Source organism: Lepidochelys kempii, chromosome 10, assembly GCF_965140285.1.
Source record: "Lepidochelys kempii isolate rLepKem1 chromosome 10, rLepKem1.hap1, whole genome shotgun sequence".
Lineage (NCBI taxonomy): Eukaryota > Metazoa > Chordata > Testudines > Cheloniidae > Lepidochelys > Lepidochelys kempii.
Genome location: NC_136389.1, coordinates 79697209 through 79719778, shown reverse-complemented (window position 1 = coordinate 79719778; position 22570 = coordinate 79697209). Strand labels below are relative to the sequence as shown.

Sequence of the window (22570 nt, the reverse complement as noted above, 5' to 3'; positions counted from 1 at the left end):
GCTCTTTTTTATTTATTTTGTACACGTTAAAGCATGTTAGGGAATATTTAGTGCACACCAGCAGGGTCTACACAGGGACCAATTAAGGCACATGTTACTGAACTTTAGAAATCACACCCTCATAGTGAACATTACCCCACTGTGCAAACAAGCCCTTAGGCTACTTTTAGCTAGCTTCTGCTGCAGGCCCCGCTGATGACACAATCTTTGCAGAGGTAGAAGGGGCTTTCTGTCCAAGAGAGAGGGACAGTCTCCCTCTGCAAGAAATCCAAAGCAAAAAGTGTAGCTAAAATCTATAATTTATTCTCTCTGACCCTCCCTTTTCATAAGTGATGCAAGTCCCATTACTCTTTAAACCTAAATTACTTGTTTGTCTCTTCAAGATCTTATCACGCTCTGTCCCTACAGATTTACAACTTTGTTAGCTGCTCTGTTAAAAGCTCAATACAGGAAAATTTACTTACATCAGCAGAATTTGCCTGACGCAAATCAGGCTATGAACTGGCAAAAACTTTTTAAAAAAAAAAAAAAAAAAGAAAATGTCAAGCATATAGTTCTAGCAGGAACACCAAAAGATTTTGAAGGTTAATCCCCAAATTTTTATCCCAAGGTTGAAGATAGCTACATATTCTCAGAATCAAGCTGTACATTTTTGAACATCAGAACTTCAGTGAAAACTCACTAAAATTTTGGGAATAAGGGTTTTCAGGTCTGAAAAACATTAGAGAAGGAAATGGAAGAACTCAGAGATGCCCCATGAAAGAAACTGAAGTACTGTTACCCTTCTTAAAACAACAATCATTCATTTTTAGCACTAATACAATAGCTGAGAAAGGAAGCAACCAGGTCAACAAAAGGCAACAGTCTATTCCTCAAATGTGCACATGGCTTTGAGAACAAAATTTAGCCCAAATGGTACCAATTTTTGCTCAGCTGTGGCAAGGGACACACAGACTGAAGACTCTCAGCCCTCCAAAATCAAAAGACATTTTGGTATTTTCAGTCCAAACTTTAGCATCTCCTGCCATCAAGGCTGCTTTCAGCACAGGCAAAACAGGGCCAGCTTCCCTATACAGTAGTTACTGTGTTGTCAAAATGCTGTGGCTCAGGCTGAAGCAGAGAAACCCTAAGTGTGGTTTGTGTTTTTCAAATCCTTACAACTCCAGAGCCTTCTTTGAGAAACATGGTTTTAAAAAGGTTGGGGTTTCTTGTTAATCATTTAAAAAAAAGGAATTACTATTTAAATTTTCTGTAATATCCCTCATTGAATAAGCACATGTTGCAAGTTCCTGTATACTTTAAGTGTAGGAAATACCCTGCCTTTCTCATGCTTCACCACACACTCAAGAGGACTCAAACTTTGCATGCCTGGTTATATATTTTCCTGTTTTGCCTCAGTATAAGCTGTAATGACAATTTCAAGTTTTTTACTTTGATTACGGTCTCCACTTTACACTGGTATTTAATTATGTTTAATAATTATTTAATTAAAAGACTAACTTTACTATGTGTTACTGTAGCACCCAGAGGCTCAGGGTCAGGGCCCACTGCACAAGGTGTTGTTCAAACTCATCTGAAGACATAGCTGCTGTCCATCTTACCCTGTTTCTGTTGTTGATGTGTCTACACAATTCCTCAAGATCTTTGTTGCTGAACAAATTAACCGTAACATCTACTTTAGTGTCTTTTAAAATGGCAGCCATTAGCAGTCTGTGGACGACAATATCAGCATATCTTCTAATTGGAGAAGTAAAATGGGTATATTTATCTAGGGCAAGTCCTAAGACAAAGGGAGACAGTGACGAAAAAAGAAAGTAATTAAAAAAAACACAAACGATTTAACAAAGATACATGGAACTGCCCATGCGCAGACAGACACACACAGACCAGGGCTAGGGTACCATAATGATGGAACTCTTCTTCGGGGCATGAGCCAGTCGAGAAGTACAGTGCATTAGACATTGCCTGAGTAGCCATGGACCGCAGTAATTTATTCACAGTTGGATCTAAGGGATCATCTGCTTTACTCAGAGAATCAGCCAGTGCTTTATTAGACCTACCAAAAACAAACCATTAATTCTTCATTACGCGTCCCTGAACATTAGAGCGTGCGATTAAAGAACAGCAAGGCAATACACATTCAAGTAATTAATAATTAGATTAGATTAGTCATTAAAACTTCTATACCAAAAACTGTAGCAGCACCTCTGCCCTAGAACAAGTATTCTTACTTGAAAATGCCAAATTTCATTTAGTTACTCTTCCTCTTCTGCTCCTCTGATGCATGCCATGTGAGGGCCAGGCAGAACTGGAGCATGGGGGCTACTCTATCCTTATTTCTGTGAGGTTGCCCAGTATCATAAAATGGACGGAGGAGCTAGTTTCACCCACTCTACAAGCAGTGGTCTGCAGAGCGGGCCACATATGGCAGGTGGGGTAAGCTGCACCCCAACCAAAAGGATGTAGTTGTGAATACACAGGTACTCACAAGAGCTCTGGAAGGGGCTTCCCTTGGAGTCACACTAGTCCACATCACGACCTTCACTGGTACAACCTTTCCCTACATTAAGTACTAATTTATATTCCACTGAATCTCCTTTACTCAAACAAGGGCAATCCCTCAGGTTGCTACCAGAGGAATTAGGGAGCAACCAAAGCTAGAACTGTCTTAAAAATCAGAGTGAACACAATTTGGCCCTTCCACACTGACTGGACAGAATATTTGGACACATTTACACTCAGGCCAGAAGGGACCATCATGATCATCTAGTTTCTAATCTGACCTATTACACATTGCAGGCCACAGAACCTCACCCACACACTCCTTTAATAAGCCCATAACCTCTCACTGAGTTAATGCAGTCTTCATATCTTGATTTGAAGACTTCAAGTTACAGAGAATCCACCATTTTTTCTAGTTCAAACCAGCATGTGACCCGTGGCACATGCTGCAGAAGAAGGAGAAACCCTCCAGAGTCTCTGCCATATTTGGGGTCAGGAAGGAATTTTTCCTATGTCAGACTGGCAATCAGTTAGATCCTGACCATGCTGGCGAGACCCACCAGACAGCTGGGAAAGAATTCTCAGTAGTAACTCAGAACCCTCCCCCCCTCTACTGTCTCATCTCCGGCCACGGGAGCGATTTGCTAATAGCAGTCGCAGATGGGCCACATGCCATTGTAGGCAATCTCCTCAAATCATCCCCTCCATAAACTTATCAAGGTCAGTCTTAAAACAAGGTAGGTTTTTTGCCCCCACTATTCCCCTTGGAAGGCTGTTCCAGATGACTCAGGTAACATCTATTCCTGGCCCAGCCAAATGAGCTTCAGATAACATCCCTCAGTTAGAATGGCAACACCCAATTTCACTGAAAGGCTACGCTGAAATGAGAAGTCAATTACAGTGACTTTTATCATAGTTTGTAAATATCTGTCTATGGTTAACCACTGGAATTTCACTCTGAGTGCTTAAAACAAATTAAGAGAAGTAAAAGGTACCGTGTGTCTATGGAAAAGCCTTTGGCACTGGCGCATTCTCGGAGCTCAGAAAAAAACTCTTGTCGTGGTGGAGGGTGTTGGCGCAGCAAAGCCTGGTGAGGAAAGTTCTCCCAAATCATCTTTGCCACCCAGTGGTTGGCAAGGATCATACATTCAGCAACAGTCTCATGCACCTCCAGTGGCTGTTTAGGGATGAGATCATGAATGTTCTTTTTATCATCCAGCTGCACTCTTATTTCTACTCCTTCCAGCTCTAGAGCACCACAGCTGTCACGTTTAGCCCGAACATGTCGAGCTATATCAGTCAGTTTTCCTATTGCCCAGACCAATTCTTCCAGCTTCTGTTGTCTAGTTCTCTCATCCAGTTCTTTGAGTTCTAGGATATCATCAACAACACTTAGGTCACCATCTAATAATCCTTGAGCTACCTCGTAGACCAGTTTGTACGAAGACTGAATGATGGTTCTGTTGTACCAGACTCTCAGGATTTCATAGGAATTTTTATCTAGCTCCCACATGACACTGACAGCATACCTTAAAAATAAAAACCTCAGTTAATCAACCACTTCCAGTTTTCATAAAACAGAACTTGAAAGATGTCAACATGTGACAAACCTACAGATTCCATTTTGTTTCTTGTACTAACAGCTCTATCATTATACTTCATGAAACAAACGGGCATGGTAGTGCCACTCGCTCATGCACTTGCCTTTCAACCCTGGGGACAACGTGGCCAATACATGAAGATGAATTATATCGGCAATGGCAGTATTCTACTTCTAAGAAATACCGCCACTTTTGTTTTTAAAGTGCAGTAGTTCTGTAATGTTTTCATTTACTTTGAAGGCATCTTAGTGAAATGTACCAAGAGCATCTTGATCTTTGTTATTTTTAACCTATAAAAAGTCTATGTTTTATATTTATATTTCTCATTGGCTCAGGTGATTGGTAATTAGAAAGAACAGTTGTTACTGTGGGTCTTTGAGATGTCCACATGAATTCCACTCTTGGTATGAATGTGCCTCATTCATGCATGAGTGGATTCTTTTAGCCAGCAGTGTCCATTGAGGCCACACTTACCCCCCCCCCATATGTCCTTGCACCCCCTCCCCCAATCTGAGGGCATAAAGCTGGAATGGGCTCAGCCATCCCTCAGTTCCTTCGCCAATACAAAATCCCAGAGAAGGACTCTGTCCTAGCAGGGAAGGAGAGTAGGTCATAGAATCCACATGGACAACACATCTCAAAGGACCACAGTCACTGTTAAGGTAAAAAGAAAAGGAGTACTTGTGGCACCTTAGAGACTAACCAATTTATTAGAGCATAAGCTTTCGTGAGCTACAGCTCACTTCATCAGATGCATATCGTGGAGAAGGTAAGTAACCCTTCTCTCTTCTTTGCGTTATTGCCTCCATGGATTCCACTCTTGGCAAGCTCAAGAGCTTGGGGTGGAATCTTGATTTACCTGGCCACTAATGGAGAGGGACTGTGGTTAGCAATGTCCTTCCTTACAGTGTCCATAGGAGGCTTGCATCAAAGTCTCAAGGAGGAACAACCTCAGGCTGGCTCCTGTAGCTTTCTCAGTTTGTTTAAAGAGAACAACATTTTCAGAAATAGGTCCTTCTCCTATGCGCTCATTGTTAATCAGTACTGAAGCATCACAGGAAACCCAGAGATTTAGCTCCTGCCATTTTGCAAGCATTATTGTACGAGTGGGAGGGCTGTCTAGCCTCAACTGAAAAAAAAAAAAACTTTGTTTTTTTTTTTTCTGGTCAATAGGCAAATAACTATATGAACTAGTAACTAACTGAGCTATAACACAACTAACTGTAGAACAGTGCAAACAGAAGGCAGACGCTGCACAGGTTCTGTCTCACAACCCTGGGCAGTAAGAAGGAACTGAGGGATGCCCTAGGGAGAGGAAGGGGGCTGAGGACATCTCGGGCATAGGTGTGACCCCAACAGACACCTATATTGCACACTTGGGGCACCTACACACCAGGAGTGGCGTCCATGTGGACAATCACTCAAAGAAGAGAAGACCCTTTCATCTCTAGGTCACCAGTTAAATTAAGTTCTGGTTGCCTAAGTTATTAACATCTGATGGCAATTCCCATTGTAGAGGTGTCCGCATCAGGAACCATCAAGCACAACTGATACCCTTTTGTGGACAGACTCAGGTGCCAATGTTTGAATGGGTATAAAAACCAACTATACTCTGACCCGTAGAATTGCTGTTAGCATGAAATTCATCCCAAAAAATCTCTTTAAAAATGGAGAGGAATGGCCATTAAGGGAGTATTACCAAAGGGACACTTACATGCCAAAAAATGTTGTGGGAATATATTACATTTTAATAAAAAGGCCCCACCTCAATTTTAATTGTGATTGCACACTAAGGCTCTAATCTTACAAAGAGTTATGTACATACTGGACTGGTAAACAGAACTATTCTCACTAAATAAAAAGGCAGCACATGTATAAATCTTTGTAGGACCATGGTCTAAATCAGTTCTTTCACAGGTAAGATAGTGATTTTTTTAAAATGCATGTAATTTTCTAACTTGGGGATTTAAAAAAATGCACATACACATTATGCACATTAACTTACACCTCCAAAGTAAATAACTAAAAGTACATGTTTCCCAAGTTTTTAAAGAAGTGATTCCCGTGATGCTGTATAAAAATGACTGGTTACACTAATACAGTCACCATGGGTACCAAGTTGCAATAAATCTTACACAAAGTACACCATGTAAGGTTTCAGAGTAGCAGCCATGTTAGTCTGTATCCGCAAAAAGAAAAGGAGTACTTGTTAGTCTCTAAGGTGCCACAAGTACTCCTTTTCTTTGTACCACGTAAGGTATCAATGGAAAAGTTATGATTTGCAAAGTATGATTATCCTGTTTATATGCAAGTACCATCTTTGTATCTGAAGTAATGAATATTTACTATGTGCTTGAATCTTAAACCTGTGTTGTATTTCTGGGTGACACCCTCCAGACAGATTTACATCAAGGCTAGACAGTTATGTGTTGATGGCCCTTGAGGTCCCTCCACACTCACAATGGGCCATAGACAAAATTCATTCTGCCCAGATAGCTCTTCCTGAGGATGCCTCAGACAACGAGGAGCCAATGGCCACCTCCTACGATTCAGCAAACCATGTAAGGACATGTGAAATGCTCGTAGGACCCTTGACTCCATCTTGGGCCAGTAATTTTCCATGCACCTGGGCTGTGGGCTTTGCTTGGAACAGTAAACTTCCATGCACATGGCAAAGTGTATAAAAGACCTCTGAGACCCCTCTATTTTGCCTCTTTCCTGCTCTAATTCTCTGGACTGTGGATTTACAACTAAAAGGAGCATCTTGAATTGCAGACTGAGGACCTTCCAACCTTTTGGAAATTACCAGAGAGACTTTTGCAAGCCAGCAGTCTGTTCCATCACTGCTACAAATCTAATTTTAGGACTTTCCAATCACTTGTATGTATATGATTCCTTAACTATTTATAACACTTCTTTTTTATTAATACATCTGTAGTTAGTTTACTAAGGATTGGCTGACAGCGTGATATTTGGCCCTTGGCTCTGGAATGCCTAAAGGGGACTTTGTTTGGCTTCTGGTTAACCAGTGTGGTACTGCAGAAGCTCCTTTGTTACTGGCTTGGTGAATCTAATTATAGAATGAACCACTAGTTTTTGGGGATTGTCTGCCATATTTCTTGCAGTCTGCCCTGAGTATGGCACTCTCAGCATGGCCCTTCCAGGCACCTGGTCACAATTCCTTATTAGTTTTACAGAATTAATCTCACTACACATGGGATATTTATATACATGATCCCAAACATGTTAATACTGGATGTTTGAACAAGGGATGTACTCAAGTAGCTGTTGGTAGCAATAAGAAAGTTATTTGTGTAAATCCTTCATGCATCAGTAGATCCCTCTTTAGTCATAAATATTACAAAAATCATACCTTTCAACTCTGCTAAGAAGAGAGCATAAATCAGCACTCAGGATGGAAGGCAGCATATCATAACGACGATCAGCTAAATAACAGGTTGTTGCCCTGAACATAAAACACATTTATTGTACTCTTCACAGGGACACATTCATGTACATCTCTCAAGCAGTTTGCAACATAAGCATAGCTTCAGCATAACAAGATACAAATGTCAGCATGATTTCAAAAGGTTAGTTTTACACAATGCACACAAAGGCAGTAATCCAATCAAGTTAAATAAACATTCATTTACAAATTATGGGCCCAATCCTGCTTTCCTCATGCAACTTCAATCTGGAGTTGTGGGTACACAAGGAATGCAGGGTTAAGACCTAAACAGTCGGAAAAACAGTAGATTATTCATAGACTGTATCATGTATCTTCACTACTTGATATCAAGTTTATAAAAGTCTGCAATTGCATAAAGCAATATATTTAATAAAAACAATGTGTGAATATTTTAATTTCAAAATAATGGCACGACTAGAAAAGGACTGACACATCTGGCAAATCAAAATCCAGTATGTCAGTATCCTCCTCACAGTCATAAGTTTTCCAGCTGACAATTCTAAGGATCAGAAATTTTACTTGTTGGCTCTGCTGTGTGATAGCACAAAAGAGCCTCTCTTATGCTTTAAGCAATGATGTGTATACGCTGGAATTCATGTAAGGGCTGCTTTCTGTGCAACAGATGTTCTGTCTTCTGTAAAGATACAGTCCCTCCCAAAATAAACAAGTATATCAGCACTGAAATAATACAGGACAATACTTTTAATGGCATAAATTAATTAAGTTTACTAAACTTCAAGACATGACTCACTGAGAAGGAGACATTTTATGGTTAAAAAAAGGACAAGACTGGTCAACAGGGATTCCTTGCCCCATAATCCTGCTGTCTCCAGAGCAGGCAGCAGGCCACTAGTGGCTCACTAAATATTTTTGCAGCCGCTGAGCCTTGTGAACATGACACCTACTTTATCTACCTACTTCAATTTTAAAGCAACAGGCTTCCAACGCTCAGTAATCTCTTTATATTGTTTAAGACTGTCTCACTTCAAACTTCCAGCTCCTCTTCCTTCCCCAATATGCTTTACACTTTCCATAGTAAATAAAACTTACCTTGCTCTGGCCTCAATGTCAGTGTAAGAATTTACTGCCACAAAATGGGTTACATCTGCAATATGGACACCTAGCTCTAGGTTCCCATTGGCTAGTGTCCGAATGGACAATGCATCATCCACATCTTCACAGCCTTGGGGGTCAATGCTAAATACTAAATGCGTATTCCTCAAGTCAATGCGTTTTAGTTCCTCCTCTGGATTCACCTTCCATGGATTCTCTGAGGTACTGGAAGGCATCTCACACGTCTGCGCAAAGAGTATTGGCAATCATAATTTTATGAATTTTCTATATACAGAGTTTACAAACTAGATTTAAAATTCCCTTTTTCTCTTACAGTGCCACAAAATATCAGTATCTATTACTGGATTATAAATTTTTCGTTCAGGAAACAGACATTTGAAACATGTTCCCTCTTTGTATTCGCCAAGTCTTTCCTTCATGTTTGCCTTACAGAAAGTAATAATGTCCCATACTTTAATATGGTAATCTTCCAAGTGACCTTTGGAGACTAATAACTGAGTGATATTACAGGTCTTGCAAATATCAATAATGTATCTTGTCTTTTGCATATCTGTTTATTGCACTCAGTTTATAAAAGTATACAATGACAGAATCAAAACACTCTGCTTGGACAGCAGGTCCCTGCTTCTGTTGGAATCAATGGGAATTGTGACACTGACTTCAACAGTAAGACTGGGCTATAAAGGATCATTATTATGAACACCTAATATTAAAGACAGAACTATTTTAAAACTCCACCTAGAACGACTATATTGAAGCAGAAATTCTCAAACCTTTTCACAGTGTGAAGCACATCTTAACAGAGAGATTATCTCAAACCACTTTCCCTGTGGTTTGCAATTGTATAATATGATTTGGTGCAAAGATAGCAATTGCTTAGGTGGAAAAGTAGTCTTAATCCTGTATTTTCAGAAACTGGAAATTGGTGGGATGAGAGATGGTGCCAGGTGATCAGCTAAATCCCTTCAAACCATCCATGGGTTCCTCTCTTTGGGAGACCACAGTTTGGGAACCACAATGCTAAAGAGTTCAATTAATCACAAAATCAAACCTGGGCTTCTGAGAAAGGGGCAACAGAAATGCCATTCTCCACTAGAATAACTGCAGTTTCCCCTTCGAGATCTCCTATCCGTCCTAAAACTCGTACAAAATGTCCATTTGGATACACAGACGTTGACTCCCAAGAATCAATACGCACAATAACTCGACAGTCCTGCGGTAAGACAATAACTCATGTTAGGGCAGCAATGCATTACTGAAAAGCAATCAACATAAGTGCTAGCAGAGACACAAATAGTGAAATCCAAAGACACTGGCAATCATAAAAATAAATAAAATACACACTGAAGGAGACTATACATTTTCCTTATCAAAGACCACGGCTAAGCATTTAATAACAGAATCTGCATCATTAAATTAAAAATCAAGATGCATATAGGTCTACATTCACGCATATCTGACGTACAATGGGGCAGAGAATCAAGAAGTCATAGCTCCTTTCTGACAGCACCTCTGCTGCCTCCAGATGATCTCTGCTGCAGCAGAGAATCTAGGCCATGTTGATTTTAACTTAAAGTCAGTACTGTCATTCATACTATCCCACACAATCTTTATACTAGCATATGTGAGTCATAATCTATAAAAAAAAAAAAAAAGTCAGAGATAGCTGATAAATTCTTAATTTCATGGTGGAATGAGAATTTGTTATCCAAACTACCAGAATTTACTTCTTGATCATTTAAAAATATATATATTAGCTACTTGAAGCTACTCGTCGCAAAATATATTACAGTCTATAACAAGCAGTCGGAAGGAAGGAGACCCATGTGTTTTAATTCACATGTAGTGCATTTGTGGCTAATGCTATAAATAATAGTTGTATGACGGCATTTCATGTGTTTATTATGTCCTCGCTGCTGCTGGACTGCCATGAAAATAAGATGTTGCATCTGCTTCTGAGGACTGACTGAGATTGAGGAGGAAAATTTAAATAAAAGTGGATATAGCAACTATCAAACACTACATATACCAAAAATACAGCCTCTTACCTCATCTTCCATGTATTTATTTACATTTATTTTACATATACAATTTTGGGGGCAGTGAGTTAGTATTTATTTTATTTGTCTGTACATCTATAAGCATTGCCCAAATAATACTGCATTTGGGATTCAGTCTGAAAGGACATATGCTAGATAGATTATACTTCGCCCTCCCTTCCTCCCAATACCCCAAAAGATTACATGAAACCCAGTATTAACAAAATATTTTCAAGTAATTTGTTTAAAGATTACATGAAAATAGATAGCTTGAGATTTAAACATCCCTCTAAAGTATTTGCAACCCAAACATTGCAGCATGTTGTTAATACATGACAACCAGAAAAAGAAACGCACTAGAAACAAAAAGAAGTTGACTAATTATTTTCCATGGTCAAGCTCAGAGGAAATCACAAAATAAACAGCATAATACCGTAAAGAACACTAGATTTTAAAATAATTCATTTTTAATAATGTGAAGTGAATTTAGTATCACAAAGACAACTTTTAAAAAATAAACATGAATTTTATCTTAAAAGGGTCTCTTTAAAATGTATTAAAGACTTAATTCAAATTGGATTTCAGGTATATACTCGTCAGGTTTTACCATGGCATTATCCTAAAAGGAAGAATTTGAAAATATGAAGAAACAGTCCAGATTTCATTGCTTAATTGAAGATGCCAAAAGAAAGTGTTGTTTGAATAAGTAGTTAATGGCCCAAATTCAGGATTCCGATAAGCTCCCATTAGCATGAAATGAAGCAACTAGTTGAATACACACTTGTGAGGCCAAAATTTGGACTACCGTTAGTGGCTTAAGTTAATAATTTTAAACCTTTCACTGCCATTGAAATCATTATATTAAAATATATGACACCAGCACTATCATATTGGCATACACAATGCAGAAATAGCAGTCATATTATTTACCTGTAGTGCCTCAGCCTGCTGTGTGCTGATCCTGATTTTAGGAATTCTGTAATCCCAAGGTGTAACAAGGATTTTCTGGGCATTTTTACCCTGAGATTGACTCTCTTCTTTGGATGGAAAAGTGACCACATAATCTCGCCAATTCTTCTGAATGATTCCAACAACTCTACCTTTGAAAGAGGAGTACCGTTGGCTAGACATCAAATGGTTAGGCCGGTGGTGCCCAAACTTTGCCTGTTGTGCCCAGCCTCTGTTACTAGTAGTGGAATCTACCTGTGCCCCTGCTCCATTACTGCACAGCCAAGGCTTCCTCAGCAGTGATGGAGCTGGGGGAAGAACTGGGGATGGAGGAGGAGCCGGGGCTAGAGGCGGAGTTGACCTAGGCGTGGAAAGGGAATGAGGGCAGAGCTATGGCTGGGGTCGGAGCTGGGCTGAGGAGCAGAGCGGGGGGGGGCTCCCTTCCTGCCCCCTATGGGGGTTGGCCTGGGCCCTGCTGTGCCCCACCTGGGCGGGTGTGCCCCACAGTTTGTGGACCACTGGGTTAGGGAGAAATATTAAAGTAGGAGGTCTGGTGGATTCATCACTCTGCAGCATGAACTTGTGTATCCCACAAGTCAATACTAGGATTGCTAACAAGATCTAATATGCAAGCAAGTGACTAATGAGCTTTAGATTGTGAATATATGTTTTGAGAGCTATACCTTAGTGTTTTGATCAAAATCAATATGAATGTTGTTCAAATACAAGTTTATGATAAACTGACATTTACACAGCTAGGCTATAATGAGCTAAATTTATATAGCACCATTCATCCCAAAGGACACCAGTGTACTTTATAGACTTAAACCGATTTATCCGTAAACTATCCACAGGAATCTCCTTAATTCATCATTGAAATGCAGCCAACTCTGGAGTGGAATGTGGCAACTGCTTAATAGTCAACAGCAAAATCATTTTTCATTTTATGACAGGAAAAGAAGAACACATCTCCTAAAACCTGAACTCTGACTTGAGCAAACTTAAGATCTCTTACTGGTAGGTATGAATTTACTGGTATGATGGTAGGGTAAAATTTTCAAAGGTGCCAAAGTGATTTGGGAGCCTAGATCCTTTGGTTTTCAATGGGAGATGGGCACTTAAATTACTTAGGTGTTTTTGCAAAAAGAAAAGGAGGACTTGTGGCACCTTAGAGACTAACCAATTTATTTGAGAATAAGCTTTCGTGAGCTACAGTAGCTCATTTCATCGGATGCATAAAGTGGAAAATACAGTGAGGAGATTTATATACACACAGACCATGAAAAAATGGGTGTTATCATACACACTGTAAGGGGAGTGATCACTTAAGATGAGCTATTACCAGCAGGAGAGTGGGGTGGGGGGAGAGAAAACCTTTTGGTAATAGCTCATCTTAAGTGATCACTCTCCTTGCAATGTGTATGATAAACACCCATTTTTTCATGGTGTGTGTGTGTATATATAAATCTCCTCACTGTATTTTCCACTTTATGCATCCGATGAAGTGAGCTGTAGCTCATGAAAGCTTATGCTCAAATAAACTGGTTAGTCTCTAAGGTGCCACAAGTCCTCCTTTTCTTTTTGCGAATACAGACTAACACAGCTGCTACTCTGAAACCTGTCATTAGGTGTTTTTGAAAGTTTTACTGGTAATGTTACTTTGAACATGGGAAAGGAGGAGGTTGCACTCAGTGTTTTGTGTTTGAGTGTGATTATGCAGAATTGGGAGCAGTGTGCACCATGAGTGTTTCTATCAGATTTGAGAGTTAATATGTTGTGAAGTGAGAGACTGTGTGTTTCGGTAGTAAAGTATGCAAGATATTATCATTCAAACCAATTTCATCTTAACTGCCAATCACCTTAATGTTTAGCGATTGTGTTGTTGATAAATGCATTTGAGCAACTATAACTCCGTGGGAATATTATAGGTGGGGCTAACAGCACTGCCTTATTATTAATATCTTCTATTGATCGATCTATTTTCAGTTACTTATAAATTTGTTAAACTAACCATTTTTACTGAAGTTTTCCATGCCAGCTGCCTCCCTCAGGCTAATTATTTTTGGAAAATTTAAGCCCAAAATGGTTCAACCACTTCCAAGAATAAGGCTAGGGAATAACGCTGCCCTGGAGAACTGGATTCTATCTAAGTTTCTGCCACAGAATGCCTAAATTGTGCTAGTGAAGTCACTTAAGCCAAGTTTTTCACAGATAGTCACTAATAGTGTGTTCCTCATTTTCTGGGCACCTGACTGGAGACCCTGGTTTGCAGTCAATGGGAGCTGTACTTTGAACATATTAAATTTTATATAATAAATTCTCTGAAAAATCAGGTTCTGAGCGTCTCAAATTGGACACCCAAAATTAATGAACAGTTTTGACTAGGGCTGTTGATTAATTGCAGTTAACTCATGCGATTAACTCAAAAAGATTAATCACGATTAATCACACTGTTAAACAATCGAAAACCAATTGAAATGTATTAAATATTTGTGGATGTTTTTCTACATTTTCAAATATATTGATTTCTATTACAACACAGAATAGAAAGTGTACAGTGTTCACTTTGTTATTATTTTTATTACAAATATTTGCATTGTAAACAATATAAATAAAAGCAATAGTATTTTTCAATTCACCTCATACAAATACTGTAGCGCAATCTCTTTATCGTGAAAGTGTAACTTACAAATGTAAGGGGGTTTTTTTGTTACATAACTGCATTCAAAAACAAAACAATGTAAAACTTTAGAGGCTACAAGTCCACTCAGTCCTACTTCCTGTTCAGCCAATCGCTAAGACAAACTTGTTTACATTTATGGGAGATAATGCTGCCTGCATCTTATTTACAATGTCACCTGAAGGTGAGAACAGGTGTTTGTTTGAATAGAATGCAGTAAATAAGGCATAGAGCCACACATTGAACAATGAGAAAACAATATAGAACAGCTGTTTATTTAATGAGCACTGTCCATTCAGTGCACTGAAAGAGGGTCCTGTGGAAAAAAATAGTATGTGATCGTGCATCATAACGCATATGTACAAGGAGGCTGATTAAAGGCTGCACAGACCACCTTAATTCTGCCATTTCCTAACTTCAGAGTGCTTGACTTTGCAACCTGAACAATGTTTTTGTGTGTGTGTGTGTGTGTGTGTGTGTGTGTATATATATGTATATATATAAAATCAAATCATTGTGTATATATATATTACACACAAAACTGCAATCTTGTTTATTAGTATGGTATCTCTTTCCATGATTAAACATGGAAATTTGGGAAAGGGGGCAGTTTGTGGAACCACAAGAACAAGGCAGTCCCATAAATTGAGGAAGGCAAATACTTTCAACCTACTTTGCACTGTTGTCTACTTTACCTGTGGGCATAGGTTCACTGGAGGTGTCTCCTGGTGCCTTTTCTTCAGTATCATTCTCACAAAGAGAAGCAGTTCTTCCTTTCCATTCATGCCGGAGTAACAACTCTACAGCTACTACATCACCATGGATTGCACGGTTCCGAGCTTTGGTACCATGAATAAGTATATCACTTTGGAGATCTAGGTTTAAAATAATAACAAAATAGACTATACATTCCTGAAAATTCACACCACTCCTCCGCTGGCTATTTTTTGTTGAAACAATAGTTTCCAGTAATCTGGCAGTTCTTATAGGACTGCTCCCAAAAAAGACTGTGGGCAAGTACCAATGCTACATTGCCAGGAGGAATCTTTCTCTTAGTTTTTTAAAAAGCTAAGTTTGGTATTTGGAGTCTTGGATAAAACAATCACATTGTCATCAGCCCACAATGACCAACGCCCTTTTTCTGCAAAAATTTGTGCACATGCTTAACTTTAATCATGTGAGTAGTCTCACTGAAGCCAAAGCTAAACACATGCATAAGTGTTTGCCCAACTATGGGGCGTCAGGGTTGTTCCAAACCATGCAGGACAGACAGAGCCATAATCCATTAAACTGTATAGTGTGGGAGAAGGGAAGGCTGAAATACAGATTATTGTTTAAAGGGGATACACGTGGAGCAGTTTTCAGAGTCCTTCTCAGCACATGAAGAAAACCGGAGCAACCCAATTTCTTGTATTTTCTCTCCCAACTGTCCTACTGACTGAGGAGTTTGTATGGCTTCTTGTAGAGAGCCTGGAACCGTTGTTCCTGAGTAAGCTAGAAGGAGTCACCAGAAGGTGGCGTGGAACGCACTCAAACTAATCTTTAAATATAGCATTTTATCAGAAATATTTTCACCTGTTTCTTTACCACTGGCTCCTTGAAGTCGAACAAAAGCTTCCATTTGTGCTCTGTGCTTATTGACATTCAGGACACCCTAAAATAAAGCAATAGTCACTAACCAATAGATGCAACTACAGGGGGGAAAAAAATCTCCACACCTCAAAATGACCAACTTCATATACATTAAAAGTACTCACTTCTTAAAAATCCATCATAATCATTTACATAGGAAATTTAGAACAAGACTGTTTCTCCTTGTGGGGCTCATACTACATACAATAGAGTTGAAATACTGAATTCTTGAAAGAGCCAAGCATTCTTTCTAGAAATTTTTTATTTAATGTAGCACAGATGTAAGCTCTGAAGACTACTACAGCTCTATTTTTATCCACAGACTAGGCAGACCACAAGCAGAGTCAGTGAAAACTAACACACATGGCACTGCCCTGTCTTGACTCAGAGTTACCACCTACGAGGCAAAAAATTAAGTCTGTGTATTCTATTCTTGCCTTGCTGCTGAGGTTGCCAATGAAGATACCAGGTTTCTGCCTCTTTTGGTGTTTTTTTATTTTTCATAACATGGACACGTATCCACTAACAGCTGAACGTAAGCCAATGAACAGCCATAAGCTGGTACAGAATGCTGATTACTAATGACCTGAACTGGATTCAAACAGACAACCTAAAGGTGAGAGGTATTATAGCTTCACATTTTATTTGTATTTTTTAAAAAACAGATGTGTTGCTTCTAAACACAGTATCTACTTTCCCAACTGATGTGTGAATCATGTGCTAAAACAATGATCTTTAAAGGCCAGCTGAAGATTAGCACCAACAGGCTCCCATCAAATCCTTTTCCATGACAGCAAGAAATTGAAGAAAAAATTATGGAATCCACAGGACTCATCTGATCAACTTTTTCATTTTGTTTGAGAAGAAGGGGACAGGAACAAAAAGATTCTCAAAGTTTACTTGTTATCTACCTCATACTCCCTCTTTGCTCATTACACTCCTTCCAATCCCTTCTCTCACTGTTACCTGTATGTTTTCTTTTATGTCACTTTTAGTCTGGGAACAGTTTTCCATTTTTTTTTAGCCCACCCCCTCACCTCACTGCTTTTTTTGAAGCCTTATAATACATGTTCCCTCACCAATGCATTCTCCCAACCTCCTGCATTTAATGTTATTTCATATATCACAGTTTTCTGAGTTAGACTATAAATTCCTTGGCCCAGGCCTCATCTTTCTTTGTCTGCTCTATAAATAATAGATTACCTGTATATATCTTCCAGATTTGATCCCAGCCTCCAATATTTCCATAGGAAGATGTTCAGGGTATTCCTTCCCATTGTTTTCTTGGCTTTCAGACTCTCGTTCACGCCGAGATTGAAGTATAGAATCGTAGAGTTCATGGACAGCTTTTAAGTCAGGCCAAAAATTATCCAAGTAATTCTGTATATACACATTATAAACAGAGCACAAAAGATTTTAAATAGAGAGCTATTGTTCTATTCACAACAGAATTCTACGCAGACTCTACAATGCTTCTGTGATGCTGGTAGTCAGTATCCTAAATACCACAAACGCATTCCAGCAGTAAGCTAACACACATTTTAATCCATATCTCTAGAGAAGAACAGTGTAGTACCCCACTAAATCACTTTGCTACCAGAAATACTGTAGAAGGGGTTTGTATCATTATCTTAGTTTCAGATAACATTTTAACTATAAAAATTAAATAACTTTTTGAAAGATCTAATTCAAAGTAGGACTATAAAGCAATTTAAAAATCACAATTAATCATGCTGTTAAACAATAATAGAATACCATTTATTTAAATATTTTTGGATGTTTTCTACATTTTCAGATATATTGATTTCAATTACAACAGACTACAAAGTGTACAGTGCTCACTTTATAATTATTTTTATTACAAATATTTGCACTGTAAAAACAAAAGAAATAGTATTTTTCAATTCACCTAATAGAAGTACTGTAATGCAATCTCTTGATCATGAAAGTTGAACTTACAAATGTAGAATTATGTACAAAAAAACTGCATTCAAAAATAAAACAATGTAAAACTTTAGAGCCTACAAGTCCACTCAGTAACTACTTCAGCCAGTTGCTCAGACAAACAAGGTTGGTTACAATTTGCAGGAGATAATACTACCTGCTTCTTGTTTACAATGTCACCAGAAAGTGAGAACAGGTGTTCACATAGCACTGCTGTAGCCCGTGTCGCAAGATATTTACATGCCAGATGCACTGAAAATTCATATGTCCTTTCATGCTTCAACCACCATTCCAGAAGACATGCAAATATTTATAATAAAAAATAATATAAAGTGAGCACTGTACACTTTGTATTCTGTGTTGTAATTGAAATTGATATCTTTCAAAATGTAGAAAAACATCCAAAACTATTTAATAAGTTTCAATTGGTATTTTATTGTTTAACAGTGCGATTAAAACTGTGATTAATCACGATTAATTTTTTTGAGTTAATCGTGTGAGTTAACTGTGATTAATTGACAGACCTAATTTAAAGTAAATTAGATTTAGTTAAAGTTACTTCATTTTTTATAGTCTAAGATGCTGTTTAAAAGAAGTGGGGTTTTTGTTAGTTTGTTTAAATGTTATTGTTAGCCTAACAACACCCCTTTCATCACCAAGTCACAAGAGTGAATACAAGCCAGGTTGGTAGTAATCAGAAGTGGTGTACACTTAGCAAATATTTCGTGGTTTACATAAGTGAACTGGCGAAGTTTCAGTTTGGTTACCAATAAAACAGTGTCCACATAACAATTGGCATCAACTGTCCTCCTCCCCCCACACACGTACACGCTGACAGTCTCAAAACAGAGGCCAGTAACTGAATGGATCATGGAGACTGACTGAACTACCTTCCCATTACTATAGACAGTCCCAACTACTCAAGGCTGAGGCTCATGAGCAGAACAATGAAGATGAATCTTATGCTGTGCTGCCTGCGCTGTACCTGCACTGCAGACATCATTTGCTAACATAAAATGTAACGAAAACTGCAAAAAAGATGAAAAGGCCCCCAAAGCATCTAAGCATGGGCAAGGAACAGCCTGCACCTGCTGTTTTCTTCCAAACCTCCTCTGTTTTATCTACCTCTATCTATTCTGATATATTCCTAGTATCCAAATCCTTGCTTTCATTTATACCTCCTAACTTAAAAGTTAGAAGTGTAGTATTTTTTCTTGCAATCTTTGAGACGGCTTAACATACACATTACACGTTATAGTCCTTAATTTGTCATTATTTTAATCTTGCACAAAGGCAACTTTCTTCTACTTCTTTTAACACGTTACCTTGAATAAAATCACAAACACTCCTTCCGTTTCACCTCCATATTCTTGGATAGCATCTTCATCTTCTGTTACCATAACAACCGGCAGCTGACCCAAGCAGTGATTATAATACCATACTGCTGCATTGTAAATACTCCTAGAAAAGTACAGTTCACACTAACATGTCTATCACATCACATCTGTTATGTTTAAGACATTTTCTAGGGTCTACTTAGCAGTGATTACATTTCTAACATGCATACTCAGAGATTTGGAAATCAGGTTAGCAAATAGCCAACATATTAGTCAAAATTATGGGTGCTCTATCAGAGAAAGACAGAACAGGTAGCGTCATTCCTTCCCTAAAACACATCCACATGGGACCCAGCTGCAACAAAGACATAGTGCACCTTTGAGTGCGAGGTTGTACAACAAGTTGGAATGTAGCCATGTCTCTAACATTCTGGCACCTACAATAACGTCTGGCAGCAGGCATTGGTGGGAGTATACTTCATTTCCAAAGCAGGTGTAAAAAGTCTAGCCAGAGCTGCTCTTCTGACTGTGACCAGTTTTAGGCACAGTGCTTAAGAACACCATATCTTAGCCACAACAGTTTTGCACGCCCTAAATCCTCAAGTACCTCAGACAGAAGTAAGCAAGTTCCTCCCAATCCATCTTTCACTGAAGTCAGTGAGAGTCTATGGTTCAGGTAAGGTATCATACATTAATGGAGCAATTTATTTTTAAAAGACTCAGGCCCCCTTACCCCCTAAAAAATTCAAAATGCATATATATTACAATTGCAAGTGCAAATCAAGTAACTGTGTGAGCAAATGTTGCTTTGACCATGCAAATAGAATGCAAGCTGAATATGTAAATACAAGCATGAAAGTCAAGCCTGTTGCTGCATACATTTTCTTCATGAAAGTACGCATCAAAGTTTTGGAAGTTTGGCTTAATGTGTTCCAGAAGACTATTGTGATAAGAATATTAAAAGTTATTTCCATTATAGACACAGTACTATGGTGCTGTTCAGAAAGGGCCTACAACTACTCGGCCTGAACATTCGAATAAAACTGTGTTCTACCTCCTACAATTACAGATCTCTTCAGAACCCACCTTTGAATTTACCTCAGTTCAGTTTATTTTTATCTACTTATTATAAACTTATGATTACATAAAAATAGAGGCAAATATATTTTAAAATAATTTAATGCATTCTTAATCACAAAAGGACACCCTAGGACTTCAAATGCTGTATATTACCTTGTGGCCAGGTAGTCTGACCGCTTTAGGTCTTACATATCCAATGCCCTAGTATTTCTAGACATGAACGGTCCATACGGTCATGCCTTTTTTGTTCAGTGCAAAACTGAATACCCCCATTATTAGTTAAAACATACCTGGTCTGCCATTTCTCCATTGATTCTCCCCTCTCTCTTGGCAGATAACAATACTGCTGGAATTCATTAGCAAACAGAATACAGTCATGACGGGCATCCTTCACTAGATTTCGCAATTTGTTGTACTGTCTGGAATATGAGCAAGACAAATGTACACTGTGTCACCTTTTTAATAATGCTGTTTCAACTCTAGTTAAAGATTTAGTGGAAAAATGAAGGAAAATTATAACAATTAGTTTTAACACGATAAAGCTGAATCCTGATCCCAGTATAGTTGATGGAAGTCTTGCCACTGACTTTAATGGGAAAAGAATGTGACCTTTGTAGAGCAAAATGAACAGTTACTAAAACAGTATGTATACACCAAACACTTTTAGAAATACTTTGCTGTTTCTATACAGTATTTACAGAGTAAGCTATAGGTTAGGCAAGGGAGTTGCGAATCAGGACACCAATGCTTTACCCAGCCTCTACCACCAAAGCACTACGTGACATCAGATAAGCCTAAGCCTCTCTATGCCTCAGTTTCCCCATTTGTAAAATTGGGATCATAACACTTTTTATGTAAAAATGGAACAAGATTAAGATGTTCTTAGAGGACATACACTTCAAGACAAAAGGTCAAATAGTATGCCATAAAATATTGCTAGTATATGCCCCAAATGCTGTGGCATACCACTCACAAGAAAACTTAAGCATAGCCAGGGAAATGTTCCAGGGCTAAAAAGGCAAATGATGGGATAACCAGAAGTATTTTACATACATTTTTTTGCTTACATCCGCTCAGGAAGTAGAAATATTTCCATTAAGCATACTTGAAATCTAACCTTTGAAATATTCACAGGTAATATTCCTATGACCAACTTCAGCTAGACCAATCTTGATTAACTTTTGGGTATCTCTGACTTTAGAGCACAGATTAACTTGCATAGTTTCTGCAGTACACTATTAACCTTTACATGTCCAAGAAATATATTTTAGTGACCAAAAATTGAAATTGATTATATAATACTTAGCATTTAGATTTTCTTTTAAAGATGAAAGAGCATAAGAGTAGCAACAAAATATGTCTGCGTCAAGTAATTTTTTAACTATTTCAGAAACAGATCAGCCAGAAAAATCTTCACTTTGATCTATTTAATGTACATTTTTATAGTAACACAAAAGAAATACACACTACAAAACACAAATGTAAGCCATGTACAACACTTTTATAAAATGTATACAATTATATTGCTTTACAATTATGCATTTTTAGCATGTAAAATGCAAAAACTGCAATCATACTGACTTTAGCTTCTACTAAGAAGGCATCTGATTGCTGAATACTATGCAAGTTGTACTATTGCTCTTATCCTGTCAAAGAGGAAAAGAAAATGACACTTCTGTATATGCAACTAGTCACAATTTCTCTCCCCCCACCCCCCAAATTACATTATAAAGTTTCTTGTGGGATTTTTAAACATTAGAAATAACCAGTGTCTTGGTGAGCTCAGGTTTCCATGCTTAAATGCTTCTACATTTTGCCATTTCAATTCCAACAAATTTTACAAGTCTAAAGAAGTAGTATATTATTATGGCATAGATACCTGCGACCCCTTTGATGCTGGACAGCTTGACATGCTGTTTGCATGAAGATAATACCCTTCAGTTCTGGAAACTCAAGAATCTCAAGGTAATCTTGAACAATCTTCCAGTCAGGGACAACATAATGAGTCACATCATCTGACAACAATTTCCCATCTGAAATATAATTCAAAGTTTAAAAGTTTAAACATCATTTTCAATTGTGGTTTATTAATAATGCCCCCATGCCAGGAAATCCTAGTTCACAGATTCTTAGATTATAAAGCCAACAGGGACTAGGGTGTTATCTAGTCTGACCTCCTGCATAACACAGGCCACAGAACTTCCCTGAAGTGCAAAAGAAAAACGTAGTAATCCTTAACTCTTATACAATATTTTTTCTAATGA

At 38.3% G+C, this 22570-nt stretch overlaps 1 protein-coding gene across 5 annotated transcripts in view; it reads right to left on the bottom strand.

Annotated features, from left to right (window-relative positions):
• The window catches only part of DIS3L (DIS3 like exosome 3'-5' exoribonuclease), a 36499-nt gene that overhangs the window by 11635 nt on the left and 2294 nt on the right, over nucleotides 1–22570 (bottom strand). For 4 of the 5 annotated variants that reach the window (XM_073304389.2, XM_073304392.1, XM_073304391.2 and 1 more), the window contains exons 2-14: nucleotides 22186–22339; nucleotides 20597–20725; nucleotides 19215–19350; nucleotides 17149–17325; nucleotides 15889–15967; nucleotides 15009–15188; nucleotides 11616–11785; nucleotides 9698–9859; nucleotides 8623–8870; nucleotides 7477–7569; nucleotides 3498–4031; nucleotides 1902–2056; nucleotides 1602–1780 (exon numbers count right to left, since the gene is read on the bottom strand). In XM_073304389.2, the coding sequence (XP_073160490.1) occupies nucleotides 1602–1780; nucleotides 1902–2056; nucleotides 3498–4031; nucleotides 7477–7569; nucleotides 8623–8870; nucleotides 9698–9859; nucleotides 11616–11785; nucleotides 15009–15188; nucleotides 15889–15967; nucleotides 17149–17325; nucleotides 19215–19350; nucleotides 20597–20725; nucleotides 22186–22339 (2396 nt within the window). Of the gene's footprint in view, nucleotides 1–1601; nucleotides 1781–1901; nucleotides 2057–3497; nucleotides 4032–7476; nucleotides 7570–8622; nucleotides 8871–9697; nucleotides 9860–11615; nucleotides 11786–15008; nucleotides 15189–15888; nucleotides 15968–17148; nucleotides 17326–19214; nucleotides 19351–20596; nucleotides 20726–22185; nucleotides 22340–22570 lie in introns of those variants that run through there. The other variant, XM_073304393.2, reaches the window with a different exon arrangement.